General features: G+C 36.7%; 1 protein-coding gene across 2 annotated transcripts in view; it reads left to right on the top strand.

Moving 5' to 3' along the window:
- STS (steroid sulfatase) overlaps positions 1 to 16,210 on the top strand; it is a 107,239-nt gene that overhangs the window by 9,825 nt on the left and 81,204 nt on the right. For both annotated transcript variants that reach the window (XM_066176787.1, XM_066176788.1), the window contains exon 3: positions 14,550 to 14,702. In XM_066176787.1, the coding sequence (XP_066032884.1) occupies positions 14,557 to 14,702 (146 nt within the window). In that variant the 5' untranslated portion in view covers positions 14,550 to 14,556. The remainder of the gene's footprint in view (positions 1 to 14,549; positions 14,703 to 16,210) is intronic.

A 16,210-nucleotide genomic window follows, 5' to 3' on the forward strand; every position in this document is an offset into this window, starting at 1 on the left:
AAGGTATTAAAAGTAATTGGTTATTTATTTTATAGAGATTGACAAGATTTTTTAAAAAATGTCTTTATATTCACTTGTTAAAGCTTTGAATGAATGCGAGACAATAGTGCAGTTTGTCAAAGACTTAAGGTAGGGCTAACATTTCCTATTGGTATTTGAGATAGAGAAAAGTTGGTAATTTAAAATTCTTTCAAAGTTTTTAAAGTAGAATATTATTTTTAAATAGACAGAGGAAAAATGCAGAAGAAAGTTCAGGACAAGCTGTACTAATTTCCTGAACCTCAGAAAATTGTAATTTAAACTTTGCATTTAGGCATCTGTTCAAAAATCTTGGTTCAATTTGATTTCTCACAGTCATTGTGAGCTCTTAAGTTTTGCATGGAAAAAATGTAAAATTTCATACTTTGGTTGTAAGGCTTGGATTCCGTTAAGTTTCATCGGCAGTGGTTGTCACACATCTTTGGACATGCATCTTTCTCTCTCTGATCAAATTTCCCTGTGACAAATACATAAATTGGGGTGAGGAGGACAATAGCTGAGAAGGAGGTGATATGTCAGCTAGCTAGGACTTTTTGAAGTTTAATGAATGATTTTTCATGTTAGGGTCCTTGGGCTTTCCACAAGCAGTCATTTTCTGGGAGTACATATAGTTTCTAAGACAATGCATATTAAAGAAACCGGCATGGGCTATAGTGTATTTTATTTATAAAAAGAGAATCTCAAAATATTCTGTGCCTCCAATGGAAAAGTTTGAAAAACTCTGATCTGAAATTATACTTTAAAAGGTGTTTCAGTGCAGTTTGTCCAAAGTTGCTGTGTGGATATTCTGTAAGAATGTTCCCTATGTGTACAGAAGGCAGAAATATACTTGAGATTCTGGCATGGCCCTTGTTTTCCAAAAATGCAGTGCAAATTCACAAAAAAGTCTAACAGGAGACCTTGCTTAGGCATATCTATGTATTCATTATGAGAACATGCTGAGGTTGTTTTGTACTAGTGATGCAGTGTCTTACCAAGAAATCCTGTCAGTCTTGTATAAATTACTTTTTCAATGTTGTTCTTCTTCCCCTCCACCCTTGTGTTTCACTTCACATGGCTGGACTTTGTACCTATATACTGATAAGTGCACAGCCATCTTGTTTGCGTAGGAAAGGCAAAAACTGAAACAATTCCGTGCTGCAAGGTAAAACACCCTTTCTGCCCCAAAGTCTGTCATTTATATAGTTTAATTGTAAACATTGGGGTAATATGTAGTTGGACTTCATATTCTTTCACAGCTCAAAGAAATTCTTCATGGCAGGAAGTTAGCAATTATGAGAAATAATAACATATTCAGTGTTGTCTTCTGCATTAACTTAATATGATTTTTTTTTTTAAATGTAAAGGAGCTTGCTGAAACCATACACTCATGTCTATAAGATACTATCAAAAATACTGGCAAATTATTTTGTAACAGAATGCACTTTGCTATCAGCTATTGCAATGGAGTAGAACATTCCCTGCCCGAACAGATTAAAAAGAGTATAAGCATTACTTGAATTGTGAAAGCATTTTGAAGAAAATAGAAAGCACAGTCTTTATGAACGAGAAGATTTTCCAGCTATGCTGCGGCAGTTTTTTTCTTAGCACTTAAGCTCTAGTTGTTTAAAAAGTAATGTTACATGTGTATGTAATTTTGATTATGGAGTCTGTTTCAAGGATCAAATGGAAATGAATTGTTAAATACTTTGAAGGGGGATAGGTGCTGAAATAAGCTTGTAGTTTTGAAGTGACTGGTTCATGTGCAGTGCATGTAATCTGAAAAAGTACATTCGGTTCAAAGGTGGAAGCCTGCAAGACTTGACTGTAACTGTTAAAGGGATATTAAATAAATCTAATATTTTCCTTTGTAACCTCATACACATTCAGCTTGCAAACTGGGAGTAAACACAGCTACTGAGAGGAGAGTATCTGTAAGAGCAATCTCTGAGATAGAGGAGAATGGCAAAGAGTAATAGAGAAAGGGAAAAGGTAAGGAAAAAATCATCACTTCTGGATAGGTTCTGTCTGCCAGGCTTAAACAAAAAAAATTACATTTGAGCAACCATACTGAGACAAGAATAAGGAAGATGAAAGAGAAGCCTATATAACCAAAACAAGTGTTGGAACAGAATCTGACCATACATATTGTTTGCTATGCAGTTTTGTAATGACTCATTAATAATATGTATTCCATACATCCTGTTTTCTCACAAACATGTGTTTTGCTCTTGCCCTTAGGATGCTCTGTAGGTGGATTTTAGTAAGACTTGTGTTTAAGGCCCATCAGTCCAAGAGCTGGGGCTGCTCTAACGCAGGGAGAGCCCCAGTCACCAGTAGGGAGCACTGTGTACTGCTGGCCCGTGGAAAAGCCTGTGTTGAGGGAAGTCATGGAGGAGGCAGGCAGTGAGGCACAGCAGCATTGAGGGCAGTGACAATAGCAGCACCTGGGCAAGCAGAATTGGAGGAGTCGAGCCACTGCAACCTAAAGGTATTTAGCCTCAATTTACATCGATGGCACACTGATACGGGATTCTTGAGTGAGAAGGAATTTGAAATAGGGTAGGGCGTGGTTTAGAAAGATTAGGATTGCAGAAGAGTTTGTGGGGTGGCTTCTTGATTGTATGAGTGGAAGTTTGGGGATGAGGAGGAATGAAATAAAAGTAGTTTATGTGAGAAGTTTAGTTGAGAGGAGGACTACAGGACAATCGCGATGGCTTTTTAAAAAGTGCTTAACAGGAATCATGGCTATGGCACTCTAGGCTTCGAACACACAAATATGAACAGCTTCAGGTATGCAATGATACTGATTTGGGATTTTTTTGCATCCTGGACAAATGTTTCAAATTTGGTGCAAAAATGGCCTCTTCTTTTTGTCTACCATGCTAAAGAATCAGTTGACTAGCCATAATCATAAGGAAATCGTAGGGTACAGAGCTCAAACAGATTTGTTTTTCCCTGTTATTGTTTATATTCTGCACTGCTGACAGAACTGACTATTATGATGAAGAAAATTAAAAGCTATTGACATGGGTTAGTCACTTACAAGAGTAACTCTTAGCGTCACATCTCCAAGTCCTGTATTATTGTAATAGACAACTGGGTATGTTCTCTAGTATAGCAGATGTCTAATAATAGCAGCAAGGTATCATCCTGAAAAAAGGCATTTTGGACAAGGGAATTGATACGTTCTTTCTCACTGATGAACAGTATCCATCCTTCAAAAACATAAGGTTGAATTTTACCTAAAGGCACAAAGCAAAGGAAAACATATTTTCTTAAAAACTTATTTAAAAACATTCTCATGCAATTGGAAAAGCACATTATTTGCTTCAGAAGTACTGGCAGCATGCTCCAGACCAAGCCAAAAGATAATGAGACCCCTGGAGCTATTACTGAAAAACTTTCAACTGTTAATGGAAAAGCTAATGCTGGTGTACCACAAGCAAAGGTGTGCCATAAGAAAATAGAAAAATGTCTTTTCTGAATACCTTTTAGTTTATTTATCATCTTAAAAAGTCTTACAAAGTAAGGTGAAAATGAAATAAATTGCTGTAGTTTTGAGCTCCTGGTAATTCATTTTGTCTTGTTGGGATTTTGCCTCAGCTCCTATGTGCAAAAAATAGCCGTTCTGTTTTAACAACAAGAATTTACAAGTTTCCTAGAGTTCCTATGTAAGCAAGGAGTAAATGACCAGAGAAAAAGAAGGGGAGGAAGGAAGGGAAAGAGCAAGAGTTTCTAGTTACACAGGGCAGAACAAACCCAGGTACCTGGTAAAAAATTGCCGGTTTTCCTGTATTGCCATAATACAATACTTGCATTTCTACACTGTTTATTCAGGTGTTTTTATTTTCTGTCTGTCTCTAGGGATCCTCTTATCCTCCTCTTGTATCATAGTCTTATATAATTGTAATCATAGTCTTATATATTTTTAGTCTTAAAATTATTTGCTGTTTCAGGTATCCTTCATTTTAAGACATTCATTTTAATTTTTACATAATGCTATGATATTTAAAGTCTATGCCTCAAATATTTTGCCAAGCTAAGTATAGTCACTTTTTTTTGTTGATGGAAACGTCAGTTAATTCTTTTGTAGGATTATTGAAATTAGTCAATGATCAAATCTTTGGAATTGGAATACTGATTTGGTTAATATGTACCTATCTTGTTTTGTAAATGTCTTTGCCTTTTGTCTGCCACATTTTTTAGCAGACTCTTGATCTATGTAGTTTGCAATCAGACAGCTGTATAACCACTATGCAACTCATCATCCTTCTTTTGTTAATTGTAAAAAAATGTTCTTTCTAGGGTAAACATTTTCCTGGTTGGTAAGACCTCCTAATTTCATGATCCATACATATTGTTTTCAATTTTGTTTTGCAATGATTTTATTTTATTTTTAAGTTGTTTCATACTTTTATTGTTTAGTGAATAATACTAGTGGAGTATCTCTTCATTAAAGGTGGTTAGAAAATTAAGTACCGTCTTACTCCCCCCTTCACCCCTTTTCTGAAGCTCATTTTTCATTATGTTATTTGGGGGGAAAATAGAAATGCTGAATGGATAATTCAAAAGCTATTATCTTTGTTTTAATTTTACATTAGGTTCTAAAAATTGGGTAGTTTGAGAGTTAATCTTTTAACTCAAGTCAAAATAATGCAGTAAAAATATCTCTCAGCCTTAAAGAATAAAAAATGTGGTTTGTTTCCACCTAATAAGTGCATAACAGGCTATTTTTCATGTTTAAAAGTAAGTGAGAACAATTCCATTTTTAAATTGTCTCATTTAAAAAGGGAAAAACTTTTTTTGGTTTAAGCCCACTTTTTCTTCCTGCTTGAAGGACTTATGACAAAAAAATTCCAAACAATTTCATTCATAACCATTTGCGGAATGAGGGCAACATTCCATGAATATTAGTTGTAGGACAAGGAACATAAACCAGATTTTCTGGTTTTAGAAACCGTAGGGAAGGAGCTTGGTCTTTAATAAGCCACTACTTGTCTATTTTTTATTTCTCTTACCCGTGCAAATTAAGAGGAAGGCGAAGCTGTTTATGTCCTGTGAGCCTCCTGCTTATAGCAGCAGCACCATAAAGTTAGTTTGTCTCAAGTTATTTTTTGCCTACTAAGCTTTGCCATTTCTCTCCCTGGTTTTAGATCTAGATGGATTAAATAACAGCAAAGAGATTTTTGGCTCCTGGTAATCTATGAAAGTAATTTGCCATTGGATCCATTTATTTCTTTTCATTTAAATGTGATGGGTTGGCTCTGGCTAACAGCCAAGAGCTCCCTCAGTGCTCACTCCCTTCCTTCCTTTTCCAAGGATATGGGGAAAAATGAGTAGGAATGTGAGTGAGGAAACTGGTGGTGAAATAAAGACAGGAAAATCCCTGTCATAGGCAAAACCACTTGGGGAATACAAGATAATGTATTGACAGGTAGCATAAGCATTTAACTGGTTGGAGTATTGGGAAACAAAACACAAGAAGAAAAGAAGGACAAACATTTAATCTTACAGGAAAAACAGTTTTCCTCCCACGCTTCCTGGTTCAGGTTCAGATTCCTCTCTTTCACTTTCCTAATCTCCACACCTTCACTCCAGACATCTCCTCCTTCTGTGTTACTGCTGCAGGCTGTGCACAGTCCCTTCAGGGAGGCATTGGGTGGCACGCAAGGCTGTAGTCAGTGCTTGGCTCTTTCCCTATGCTACTCCTTGTTGCTCCATGGACCACGGTGCCTTTGGCCACGTTCCTGATCCAGTGTGGAATGCTTCCTACTGCTCTGGCCTTTTTGTTCTTTCCTCTTCTTCCTTCTCTCTCACTGCTCCTCACAGCCTTCTCTCTCTGTCCTTCCCACCCTGCCCCCCCCCCCCCCCCCCCCCCCATCCAGTATTTTTGCCCTTTCTTAAATATGTTTCCCTAATGGCTCAACTGTGATCTGCAGTGGGTCCGTTGCAGAGCTGGCTGGAGTTGTGTTCAGCACAGGGCAACTCCTGGTCTTTCCTCACAGAGACATCCCTTGGAGTGCTCCTCCACTGTCAAAACAACCTACCTCTTCTTCTACCTCTTATTTGACAGGACAAACATGTGCATCACTGTTCCATAGTTAGAATGAATGAATTTCCCATGGCTGGGTGGCGGTCAGGAGAACATGTACGATACTTGTACGTCTGAGTGGCATCATGACCGTGATGTTCACTGTCCATGTGGCTTGCTGAACAGTGCCCATGGACAGTAACAGACTTTTTCTTACTACGTGTCAGGAATTGAAGTTTTTTTTCTTCTCTGGCAGGGACCTCATGAGGAAAGGTAACAGGATCTAGTGATCGCTGGTGCATCACAGGCTGTTTTGGTTGCCTTGTGCGTGCCGCTTGCTCATAGGAAAGTAGGCAGGGAGTAGATGGGCTGAGCTCATACTCTCTTGTCTGGTGACCTCTGACAAGAGCTTCTTGATGTATCATCCTGCTTGAATAAATTCTGTTCTTTTAGAACTATGTCAAAATAAAGTTTATTTTTCCAATCAGATTTGTGACTGTAACCCAAACACATATTGGCTATAGCTGACTTCAGTTAGAGAGTTACTGGCATTCCTATAAAATAATCGTTTTGGATTGATCACTCTTGTCCCTCTTGTTTTAGAGTAATGAAAGAATAAAATATTTAAGATGGAATATTCATAATATTGCTAAACTGTCTGGAAAGGAAAAATACCTAAATGGATCCCTTGGAGGAAAATTTCGCCACTAATACTCATGAGGAATCATCCCCAGTTCTTAGATTTCTTATAAGAATTACAACTTACAGGATAAGAAAATGTTACATCAGTAAGGTTGATAGAGCACATCATACTAATTGAAAAACTTTGTGTTTGTTTATTACAAAAGGGGTTTCTTTTCATATTTCATCCTGAGACCCTACAGGCAACCCATCATCAGAGTGGGATTTATTTCCTGTAACTATGACTTTTGTATAAATCTAGTCTAAAGTAGGTTTTAAGGCTTTCTAGTCTGTGGAAAAAGGTCATGAGCATCCCTTCCAAAATTTCTTTATACCGGTCTTAAGAAGAAACTCTTAAGGTACCTGTATCTTCCTGTATTAATTAAAAAGAAAGCTTAGCTAATTAGCGCAGACTAAACGCCAAACTTAAAGGTGAAATATACACATGGATTGGTTTGCACCGTGAGTGCCTATTTGCTGTGGGCCCTATAGGTACTTTAATTTTACATGGGTAAAATCACTATTGGTCAAATTTAGCCTTGTCTTAATTTTTCTATCTGGTACAATCAGCAATATTGAGACTCCTGAAGTGTTATCATAATGAAAGTATAAATAACAATAGAACTGGTATAAAAATAACAACTCTTTGAAAAAACTAAATTCAAATGCCTTTTTTCTTTAAATGAAGCCTCATTTTGGAAATAGCATAACATGTTGGGTCAGTTTGTTGATGTGTTACTTGCTGGCCTTGTAGCCTTAAAAAAAATTAACTGGCCATTTCTCTGCACTTTTCTCTGGAAAACCACTCTGTCTATAAAAGTGATTGTAGGTAGAGGAATATAGTGTTATAAAATCCAAAGCTTTGATCTTGACAGACTCCAGAGGATTCCGTTAAGTAATTCAGGGGAGAGGGGTAGGTTTTAGTTGGGGTTAAGTTGTCAGGATTTTTTTTTTCTGTTTGGTTTTGTGTTTTCCTCTAATAGACATCCAAAGGCTACCATTTCAGGGAAAACAGTTTAGAAACTGCTCTCAGTTTGAAAGAAAATAAAATTCAGTGTTTAATGGTTGGTTGTGCTATTGCCCCGTCAGTGACATACAGCAGGCCTTTAATACCAACTTTCAGGTATGTTCACTATCCCAATGAGGGCAGTGTGTTGGTGAGGTTGAGTGTTTTAGTCCAATATAACTTGTAATTAGAACTTCTGTTTAATTTTTTTAAAAACACTGCAATGAATATGAGTGGAAACTCAAAGGAGACTCATTTGACTGCAGTTAGGCAAAGGTGAAGAGTTTATAACCAGTCAGTGAGATGAAGCTGTGGTTTCTATGTTGTCCAGTTCAAATGGATGTAACCAAACAAATAATATAATTTATGTGTAAGGCTTGCAATCTTGCAGAGTTTTATGGTCTTTATCTGCTTGCATAGCTCTAAAGTGCAAGATTTTAGGCACATAAGTTCTTCCACATGTCCATTTGACACTCTTGAAGAAGGCATTGTCAAAAATAGTCATTTCATTCAATATCTGTGTATATTAAAAAACCCTGACTCAATATCCTTAAAAATTATTAAGTAAGCTAAATATCATGGCTGAGTTTAGCTAAGCCCTCAAAGTATGTAAGAAAGATTTCTTTTAATTGTTTTGGATGCTTATGTCTAGTCTCCAGGAAATGACATTACATAGCCACTAGAATTTACTCGTTATTGGCTTTTTTTTTTTTCTTCAAGATTTTTCCTTCTGAGCATGATGCATAACTGGCAAATAAGGTCACTGCCTGTTTTATCTCGAGGATCTTTCTTATGTTACTGACCAGAGCCCATAACCAAAATCAACTTTTTTAATGAGCATTTGGCTAACAGAGTATATTGTGAAACAGTAGCAGGGTAAAAATATATATGCTCTAATATGTGTACCTAATCATATAGGATTTTTATTACAAATAAAATAATTACAATATATCACAAAAGATTATATTTTACTCCATTCGGGTTATAATTTGCTACCAGAAACAATGTTTATTTTTTATTAAAACTGCTTTTAAGTTCTGTAATTTAGTTGAGACAAAAGTAGAAGGTACATGAGAGATCATTTTAAAAAGATGCCTAAACTAAACTTAGATCTGATAGGGACTCTGTGGCTTCATCACTCTTTAATTCAGATGCAATCATTATTTGCACCTAAGAAACATGATTATTTGTTTTTATGTTGTTCCCAGCTTATATTAAGTGAAATTTCTTTCTTGCAATGAGGCAACTTTTAGTCAATTAAAAACAGATTTTCATATATGTTTATAGTTAAGATACACACTGAAATATAATAAAAAGTTTCAGAAAAGCAGTTATATTGCATGAAAGATTCAACAGATATTACCGACTTGTAAGGGAGGAAAGAATTGAGAGAATTTAACAAATCTTAGACTGATACCAGAAAACATTCAATTAAATATAACATTACTTTGCCATTTCTTAAAATTTGAAAGCTTACTCTTTTTTTGTTTCTCACTAAGCTTAAGAATTTTCTCTGCAGAATCTTATGGAGGGCAGGGTTTTCTCTAGTTTGTTTACATTGTGATTTTTTTATGACTAGAGAAATTTTTGGAGTTCAAGCATTCAGTTAAGCAAGGGGTTTTTTTTTCTTTTTTTGCATACTGCTTAAGGATAACACAGCATTTTTAATGAGGTCAATGTCTTTAAATGTTGCTTACAGTATCAGAAAATACTGCACCTTCAAGAATAAATTATATTAAGCATTTTCTCAAAGGGTTCTGTTGCATTAAAAGAGTAGTTTACAGATAAATTGCTTTATCAAAGCTAATAAAAATGCTGAGATGTTTCAGTTGGGAAGAGATATTTTAAAGACTTTCATTTAATTGTTCTTGTAAAGATGCATGTATCTGTAGTACTCAGATGGTTATCCAGCACATAGCTGGATAAACACATCATGTGACAGGTGAGCAACTGGCTCATGGGTCAGGTGCAAAGGGTTACAGGGGTGACATCAGACTGGTGACTAGTGGGGTTCCATGTGACTCCATCTTAGTCCCAGTACTCTTCAACATCTTCATAAACAATGTTGGACTGGAAAGTATGCTAAATAAGCTTGCCAATGATGCTCAATTGGGAGGAGCTGTTCACTTCTTTGAAGGCCGAGAAGCCCTGCAGAGACCTCAACAAATTAGAGGACAGGGTAATCAACAACCATATGAAGTTTAACAAGGGCATCTGCACCTGCGATGGTGCAACCTTGGATGTACAAACAGACTGGGGAAGGAGAGGCTGGAAAGCAATGCCAGGAAAGGGACCTGGGGGTCTTGGTCGATGGCAAGTTGAACACAAGCCAGCAGTGCCCTGCCAGCCAGGAGGGCCAGCCCTGTCCTGGGGGCATCAGGCCCAGCATGGCCAGCTGGGCAAGAGAGAGGATTGTCCCCTCTGCTCTGCGCTGGGGCGGCCTCACCTCCAGTGCTGGGGGCAGTTCTGGGTGCCACAGTATAAGGAAGACAAACTACTAGAGAGAGTCTGAAGGAGGGCAACAAAGATGGTGAAGAGCCTTGAGGGGAAGCCGTATGAGGAATGGCTAAGATCACTTGGTCTGTTCAGCCTGTAGAAGAGGAGACTGAGGGGAAATGTCATTGCAGTTACAACTTCCTCACGAGGGGTAGAGGAGGAGCAGACACTGATCTCTTCTCTCTGGTGATCAGTGACAGAACTCAAGAGAATGGCCTGAAGCTGTGTAGGGGGAGGTTTGTGTTGGATACTAGAAAATGTTCTTCACAAAGAGGGCAATTGGGCACTGGAACAGGCTCCCCAAGGAAATGGTCACAGCACCAAGCCTGATAGAGTTCAGGAAGTGTTTGGATAATACTCTTGGGCACATGGTGTGGCTCCTGGGGATGTGCTGTGTGGGGCCAGGAGTTGGACTTTGCTGATCCTTGTAGGTCCCCAACTTAGGATATGCTATAGTTCTATGACAGCCATATCTTGGGTCAGTTATCCTGATTTAAAAGAAAAAGAAGAAGAAGAAAAAAAAAAGACTACTCTTTGACCAGCATTTTTTAATGCAGAAAATTAAAACTTAAAGAAGTGTTTGGTGAAATAGTGGATTGTATCTGTTTAGGGCTTTTTTTTATTCATTTGTTCTTACATATTCACACTTTGGGTTTTTTCAATTCTAATTTGTATAGAGTATGTATAAATATGTATTAGAATCCCAAAAATACAATTTGGAGATATGGAGAAAAAGTAGGACATGTGTATGTGCCCCCACATACATGTGTATATGTGCATATTGACACATCTATGTGTGTATGTATGCATGTCTGTAGGTTCCTATACGGTGTTTAAACTATTGTCGGTTGAAATAGGATATGTCAAATACAAATTCTTATGTGGCTATTGTTGTAGATTAAGCACCTCTTGAATTTATTCAATTTATCAGCCACCTTAGAAAGGAAGAAGCTACTTTTAGTTGTATTATATCATGGAGAAAGTGAAGCAGAGGTTGTAACTTGCACTTATGTGCCCCACATGCAAAAAAGAAGGAAAAATGTTGCCAGATGAATGTGAAACAGAAGCCTTCCAAGCTGATGCCTACTAAAGGAACATCTAAAGAATGCTACGGAAGTAAAAAAATAAAATAAAATTGTTTCAATGCAAAAAAACCAAACCAAAGCAACCCAAAAGTTAATTAATCAAAAATAGACTGTAACAAATCCATGAAAGTTAAAAGATCCATGGAGAGATACTCATTACAATGTTCTCCTCTCCAAAATGATGACTGCTAAAAGGGTTTGCTAGTAAAAGAATTTTTTTGCCAGTTTGTTTTTTGTTTTTTTGTTTTTTTTTTTTTTAATCTTTTCTCAAGCATTTGAATTGGCTCTGAACGGAGAAGAAAGATAAGTTAGCTGGAAGCTTCTTTTGATTTTGTGTTACCATTTTTGTGTTAGATCTACACATGCCTGTGTTTTCACCAGGAGAAACCCTGGTGTAAATACAGCAGGCCCTCAGCATTCTCAGAGCTTCATTCTTCTCACGGCCTTTCGTTTTATCTCCTTTGAATTTCTTTGCTGTTGTCTGTTCCACTCAATTTCATCCATCTGATTTTTCTTGCGTTCTGTGCGCATCCTTTCAAGATGCATGAAAATCTGCTGCAGACAGAGACCAGAGAAATCATAGTTGTTTGGATTATTTTTTTTCCCCTGTTTTCTTGTTGATTTCAATTCCGGGACATTATATCAGGTGAAGGCAAATAGCTCAAATAGTGTGATAGTATCTACAGGCACTCCTTCAGAGTACAAAAGTATCCAGCAGTATTGTATCAGAGACAACCTTCAATAAGTCTACTTTTGGCTGATTTACAAAATGAGAAATGCAGGTAACAAATGAGGCTACCTTCTGCGGGTCTTGCAGGCTTCCATGCAACTCTCTACATAATGTCACCAACACATAATGTCCCCTTTTTCAACCTCCTCATTGCCATTGGCCTTCTAGACCTTTGCAGTCTGAACATAAGAGTAGGAACATAAGATCTGGCAGCAGTGTGTTCCTGTCCTCTTGGGTCAATTTGGGTGTTAATTGTTCTCTTGGAATGAGTGGGAAGCAAATCACATTTGTTTATCCTTTCAGAGAAGAAAGGTAAATCTGCACCGTGGTAGGGGCTATGCAGCTTCATTAGTATGGTTATTTGATGAAGGATGCATTAAATGCATCTTATGCAGAAACGCATTTACTCTTTTAGACTTACAGTTTGTGTATTTATTTTCTGTGTCTGAAATGAAGTAGATTACATTCCATGGAATAAACAAGATAACAGTACACTGCAGTGATAAGGCTGGGATCTTTAGAAGCTTCTGGCTGAAGTCTAAGCCACAACTATTGTCACCAAAGTGTTTATAAAATGTACCTTAAGCAGTAAAGAATAGCTAATATAAGTGTTTTATCTGTATGTGAACTAGCACTAAAAGAGTTAAAGCCCTCTTTGCACCTATACTTTCTGACAGAACAGCAATAATAAATTTGGGAATCAGAAGTCCCAGTCTGTTTCAGTTGATTCCTACTATTTTGATCTCTTCTCACTTATGTCAGTCCCAAATCTTATCTTCCCAGGTTCCTTCCAATCTGTTCTCCTCATTAACTATAATTACAACTCCTCAGCTCTTTCCTCACAGACATTCCCAGTTCTCTCTCACCTCTGTTCCTCAGTTTTGTTTTCCTGTTCACTGTCATCCCTTCCAGTTTCTTTATTCCTCTACCATTTCTCCTCATTTCTGCCTGCGATTCTCATTTCAGGTAATTCTCAACTTCCATTCTTGCTATTAAAGGCAAAGTTAACTTTTCTAGTTCTGTCTACTTTGTCTCCTCTAAAATAATTTTACCTACCTCATTTCTTTGTGAATCTGTCTCCCTTGATGTCTAGTCTCTGTGTACGAAGTCTTTCAGTTTTGACTTCTTTATCTTCTCTTCAGTTACTTTTATCTACCATAACTCATTGATTTACCAGATTTTTCTTTCTTGACTGGCTAGCCCTATTCTCTCTGGAAATTATTGTCTCTACCTCCTTTCCCCACTCTTTCACTTAAAATTTCTACCTTAGTCCTGGTTTCTTCCACTTCTTGTCCAAGGATAATGCAGAGTGCAGGTGTGGCTCATGCCTCACCTGCATTTGAAAAAGGCTACCTACATCCAGAAAATATGGGAATCTTACTAAGAGGCAGAAGAGAGTCTCTGTTCTTTTTGATGTGTATGTCTGGCACAGTCCATTACAGCCTGAAGGCACTCAGTTTCAGCCAGGGCATATTCAGTGCAGTTTAACACAGAGATATGACAAGTTCTGATTAAGGTAAAAAAGCATTCATATTGTGTATGTCTGCAAATACTCTGCTTTTACTATAAAAGTGTATAATGGTATGTTGTGTTGTGTACAATAAATACATCCTTCTTCCTGTTTTAGGTTGGATATGGCATGAGCATTGTTTATAGAACATTGTGATATGATATCAAATGTTTTAAATTGATTTTGCTATAGACCCTTGGATTTATAATGTTTGTGAAGACCCTTTTCTTAAACACTCCTTACAATAATTTCATAGTGCATCTCTTCACCCTCTTTTCCATTATATTTATTCCTTTCTGGAAACTTCGGCTGGGTTTTGTTTCTGGTGGGTTTTTTTTGGGTTTGTTTTGGTTTGGTTTGGTTTGGTTTGGTTTTTTTGTGGTTTTTTGTTTGTTTGTTTTGGTTTTTTGGGGTTTTGGTTTTGTTTTTTTGGTTTTTTTTTTTTTTTTTTTTTTTTGCATTGTTGAAGAGAAATTCAGTCATTTATTTTGGTAGTGGAATTGATTAACATTTTTTCTGCAGTGAGCCTTGGAAGTTTTGGTCCTAAATTATTTCAGTTTCTGTGTTCCTCAAATAACATTTGTAGCTAGAAAAAACAAAACAAAACCAAAAACAAGAACAAAGACAAATAAAAAACCACCCCAAGAAAAACCCAAACTCCATGTTAGGTATTATGATTTATTGCTATATAGTGCATGTATATATGCAAAATTGCCACTGAGATTGTACCTAGTTTTTATTTTTCTTCATTTAAAGGCTTCATCTGTGTAAAGTGAGTGGAAGGAAAAATTAGCCATATACTGAAATACGTATTTTTATTTTTAAGAAGTATGAAAGAGAAAATGTTTTAAAAAACTTTCAAGAAAAAAAAAAACCAACTAAAAGTATTCAATCTTTCTTTTTCTCTTTTACTATGCAAAGTGTAATAATAAGAATAAATTAGATTACCAATCTATTTATTGTATTTTCCACCTGTTCTTACACACCAGGAAGAAGATGGGGCTCCTTTTACTTCTAATAATTTGCCAGTGTGCCATAAACAGTATCAAAACACACAGTGTTTCAAAGCCCAATATAATTTTACTGATGGCTGATGATCTTGGTATTGGAGATCTGGGGTGTTACGGGAACAGAACCTTAAGGTAGGATGATAATTTGGTGGAGTCATAGCTTTATATTTAATTTTCAATGGATTTTAAAATTAAAAATGCCAGAACATTCAGAGGTTTGGTTAGGTTTTTAAAAGAGTAATCAAAGTTAATAACTTTTCCAGAGATTTGAATATTCAATCCTTATTTTCTTTTTTTTTTGACCAAAGACTTAGCTAATGTATTTATCCTGCTGAAGAGTTAAATTATTAACAGAGGATTGACCAACCAACCAAATAAGGGTAGCTCTGGAGAACTAAAGTATAATCAACACTTTTCTTCTAGAATACACATGACACAAGTACTATGAATTAAACATATTTTGAAACACTCATGATTTGGGACAAGATTGTTGTTAACTAGTTGGAAATAAAGAGCTGATATTTGCCATTAATTTATCTTCATTCAGTAGTAAATATAATAATTAAAACAAATGTTGATATACTTGAATTATGCATCAGTGTGCCCTGGGATGTTTCTTGCTACCACCTTAGATGTGGTGGTTGTGTAAACAGAGCAAGGGTTATCTAGCCATTGTGTTTCAGTGGTGCAAAGTCTTTGGCAAAGTTAAATAATACATTCAGACTAAAAGCATTGTTCTTCAAATGTTAAATGCTCTTGTTCCTGCTGATGTTACTTAGAAGTAAAATCATCTCATAACTCAGAAAAAAATAAAAAACAAATTTCAGTTCCTGGTTTTAAACAGGGAAAAATACATACAACGCTGATGTTTGGATCCCTCCCCTCACAGGCACCATAAATACCCCAAGATCTATACTCTTTGCTGGGAGAATTTGGAATTAGATTTTTGGAATGTGATGAATTTTCATCTTACTGCTTGTTATCAGTAGGTGACTTTACAGAGAGAAAATAATTCCATTGGAAAATTAATGTTTCTGACAATTCAGACTTAGATGCTGGGAGCACTAGTGTGCCTTGAGGTCACGGTCATTAATCTCCAGGGTCAGAGATCTATTAGAGCATGCTGCAGCTGCTGGCCAGTCTGCATTAGTAATTTTTATCTGTAGAGTCAAGGATACAGGATTTCTTCCTGCAGGAACCAATTTTAATCTGCATGATGAGCCTGGTCACAGAAAAGTTTCCCATACAGATATGGAAGCTAGGTTGTGCCCCTGGGTCTAATATAGCAGACATAATCATGTCAGACATGTAGATATTTTTCGTATAGAGCATAACACAGAGTCATAATCATTTGAATCTCTTCTAACAGCTTATAGCACCACACAACATTATCCCTACCCCAAAAAGCTTTTGCTGAGGAGAGACAAAAGAGACTCCAAATTGGGAGTAAGGAAGCACAACTTTTCTCTAGTCTCTCTTGCCCTCATTACTGAAGCAAAAAGATTGAAAAATTACAATTTTGGTCTAGGAACACATTAAAAAGGGTTGCAGTACTGTATGCCCAGGTGTTGCAGTTTAACGCTGGCCATGAAGAATAGAAGAAAGTGGGGGAAAATATTTTTGCTGCAATGTTACAGTAT

This window comes from Chamaea fasciata, unplaced genomic scaffold (assembly GCF_029207755.1).
Source record: "Chamaea fasciata isolate MVZ Bird 193981 ecotype frontalis unplaced genomic scaffold, bChaFas1.0.hap1 SCAF_2, whole genome shotgun sequence".
Lineage (NCBI taxonomy): Eukaryota > Metazoa > Chordata > Aves > Passeriformes > Sylviidae > Chamaea > Chamaea fasciata.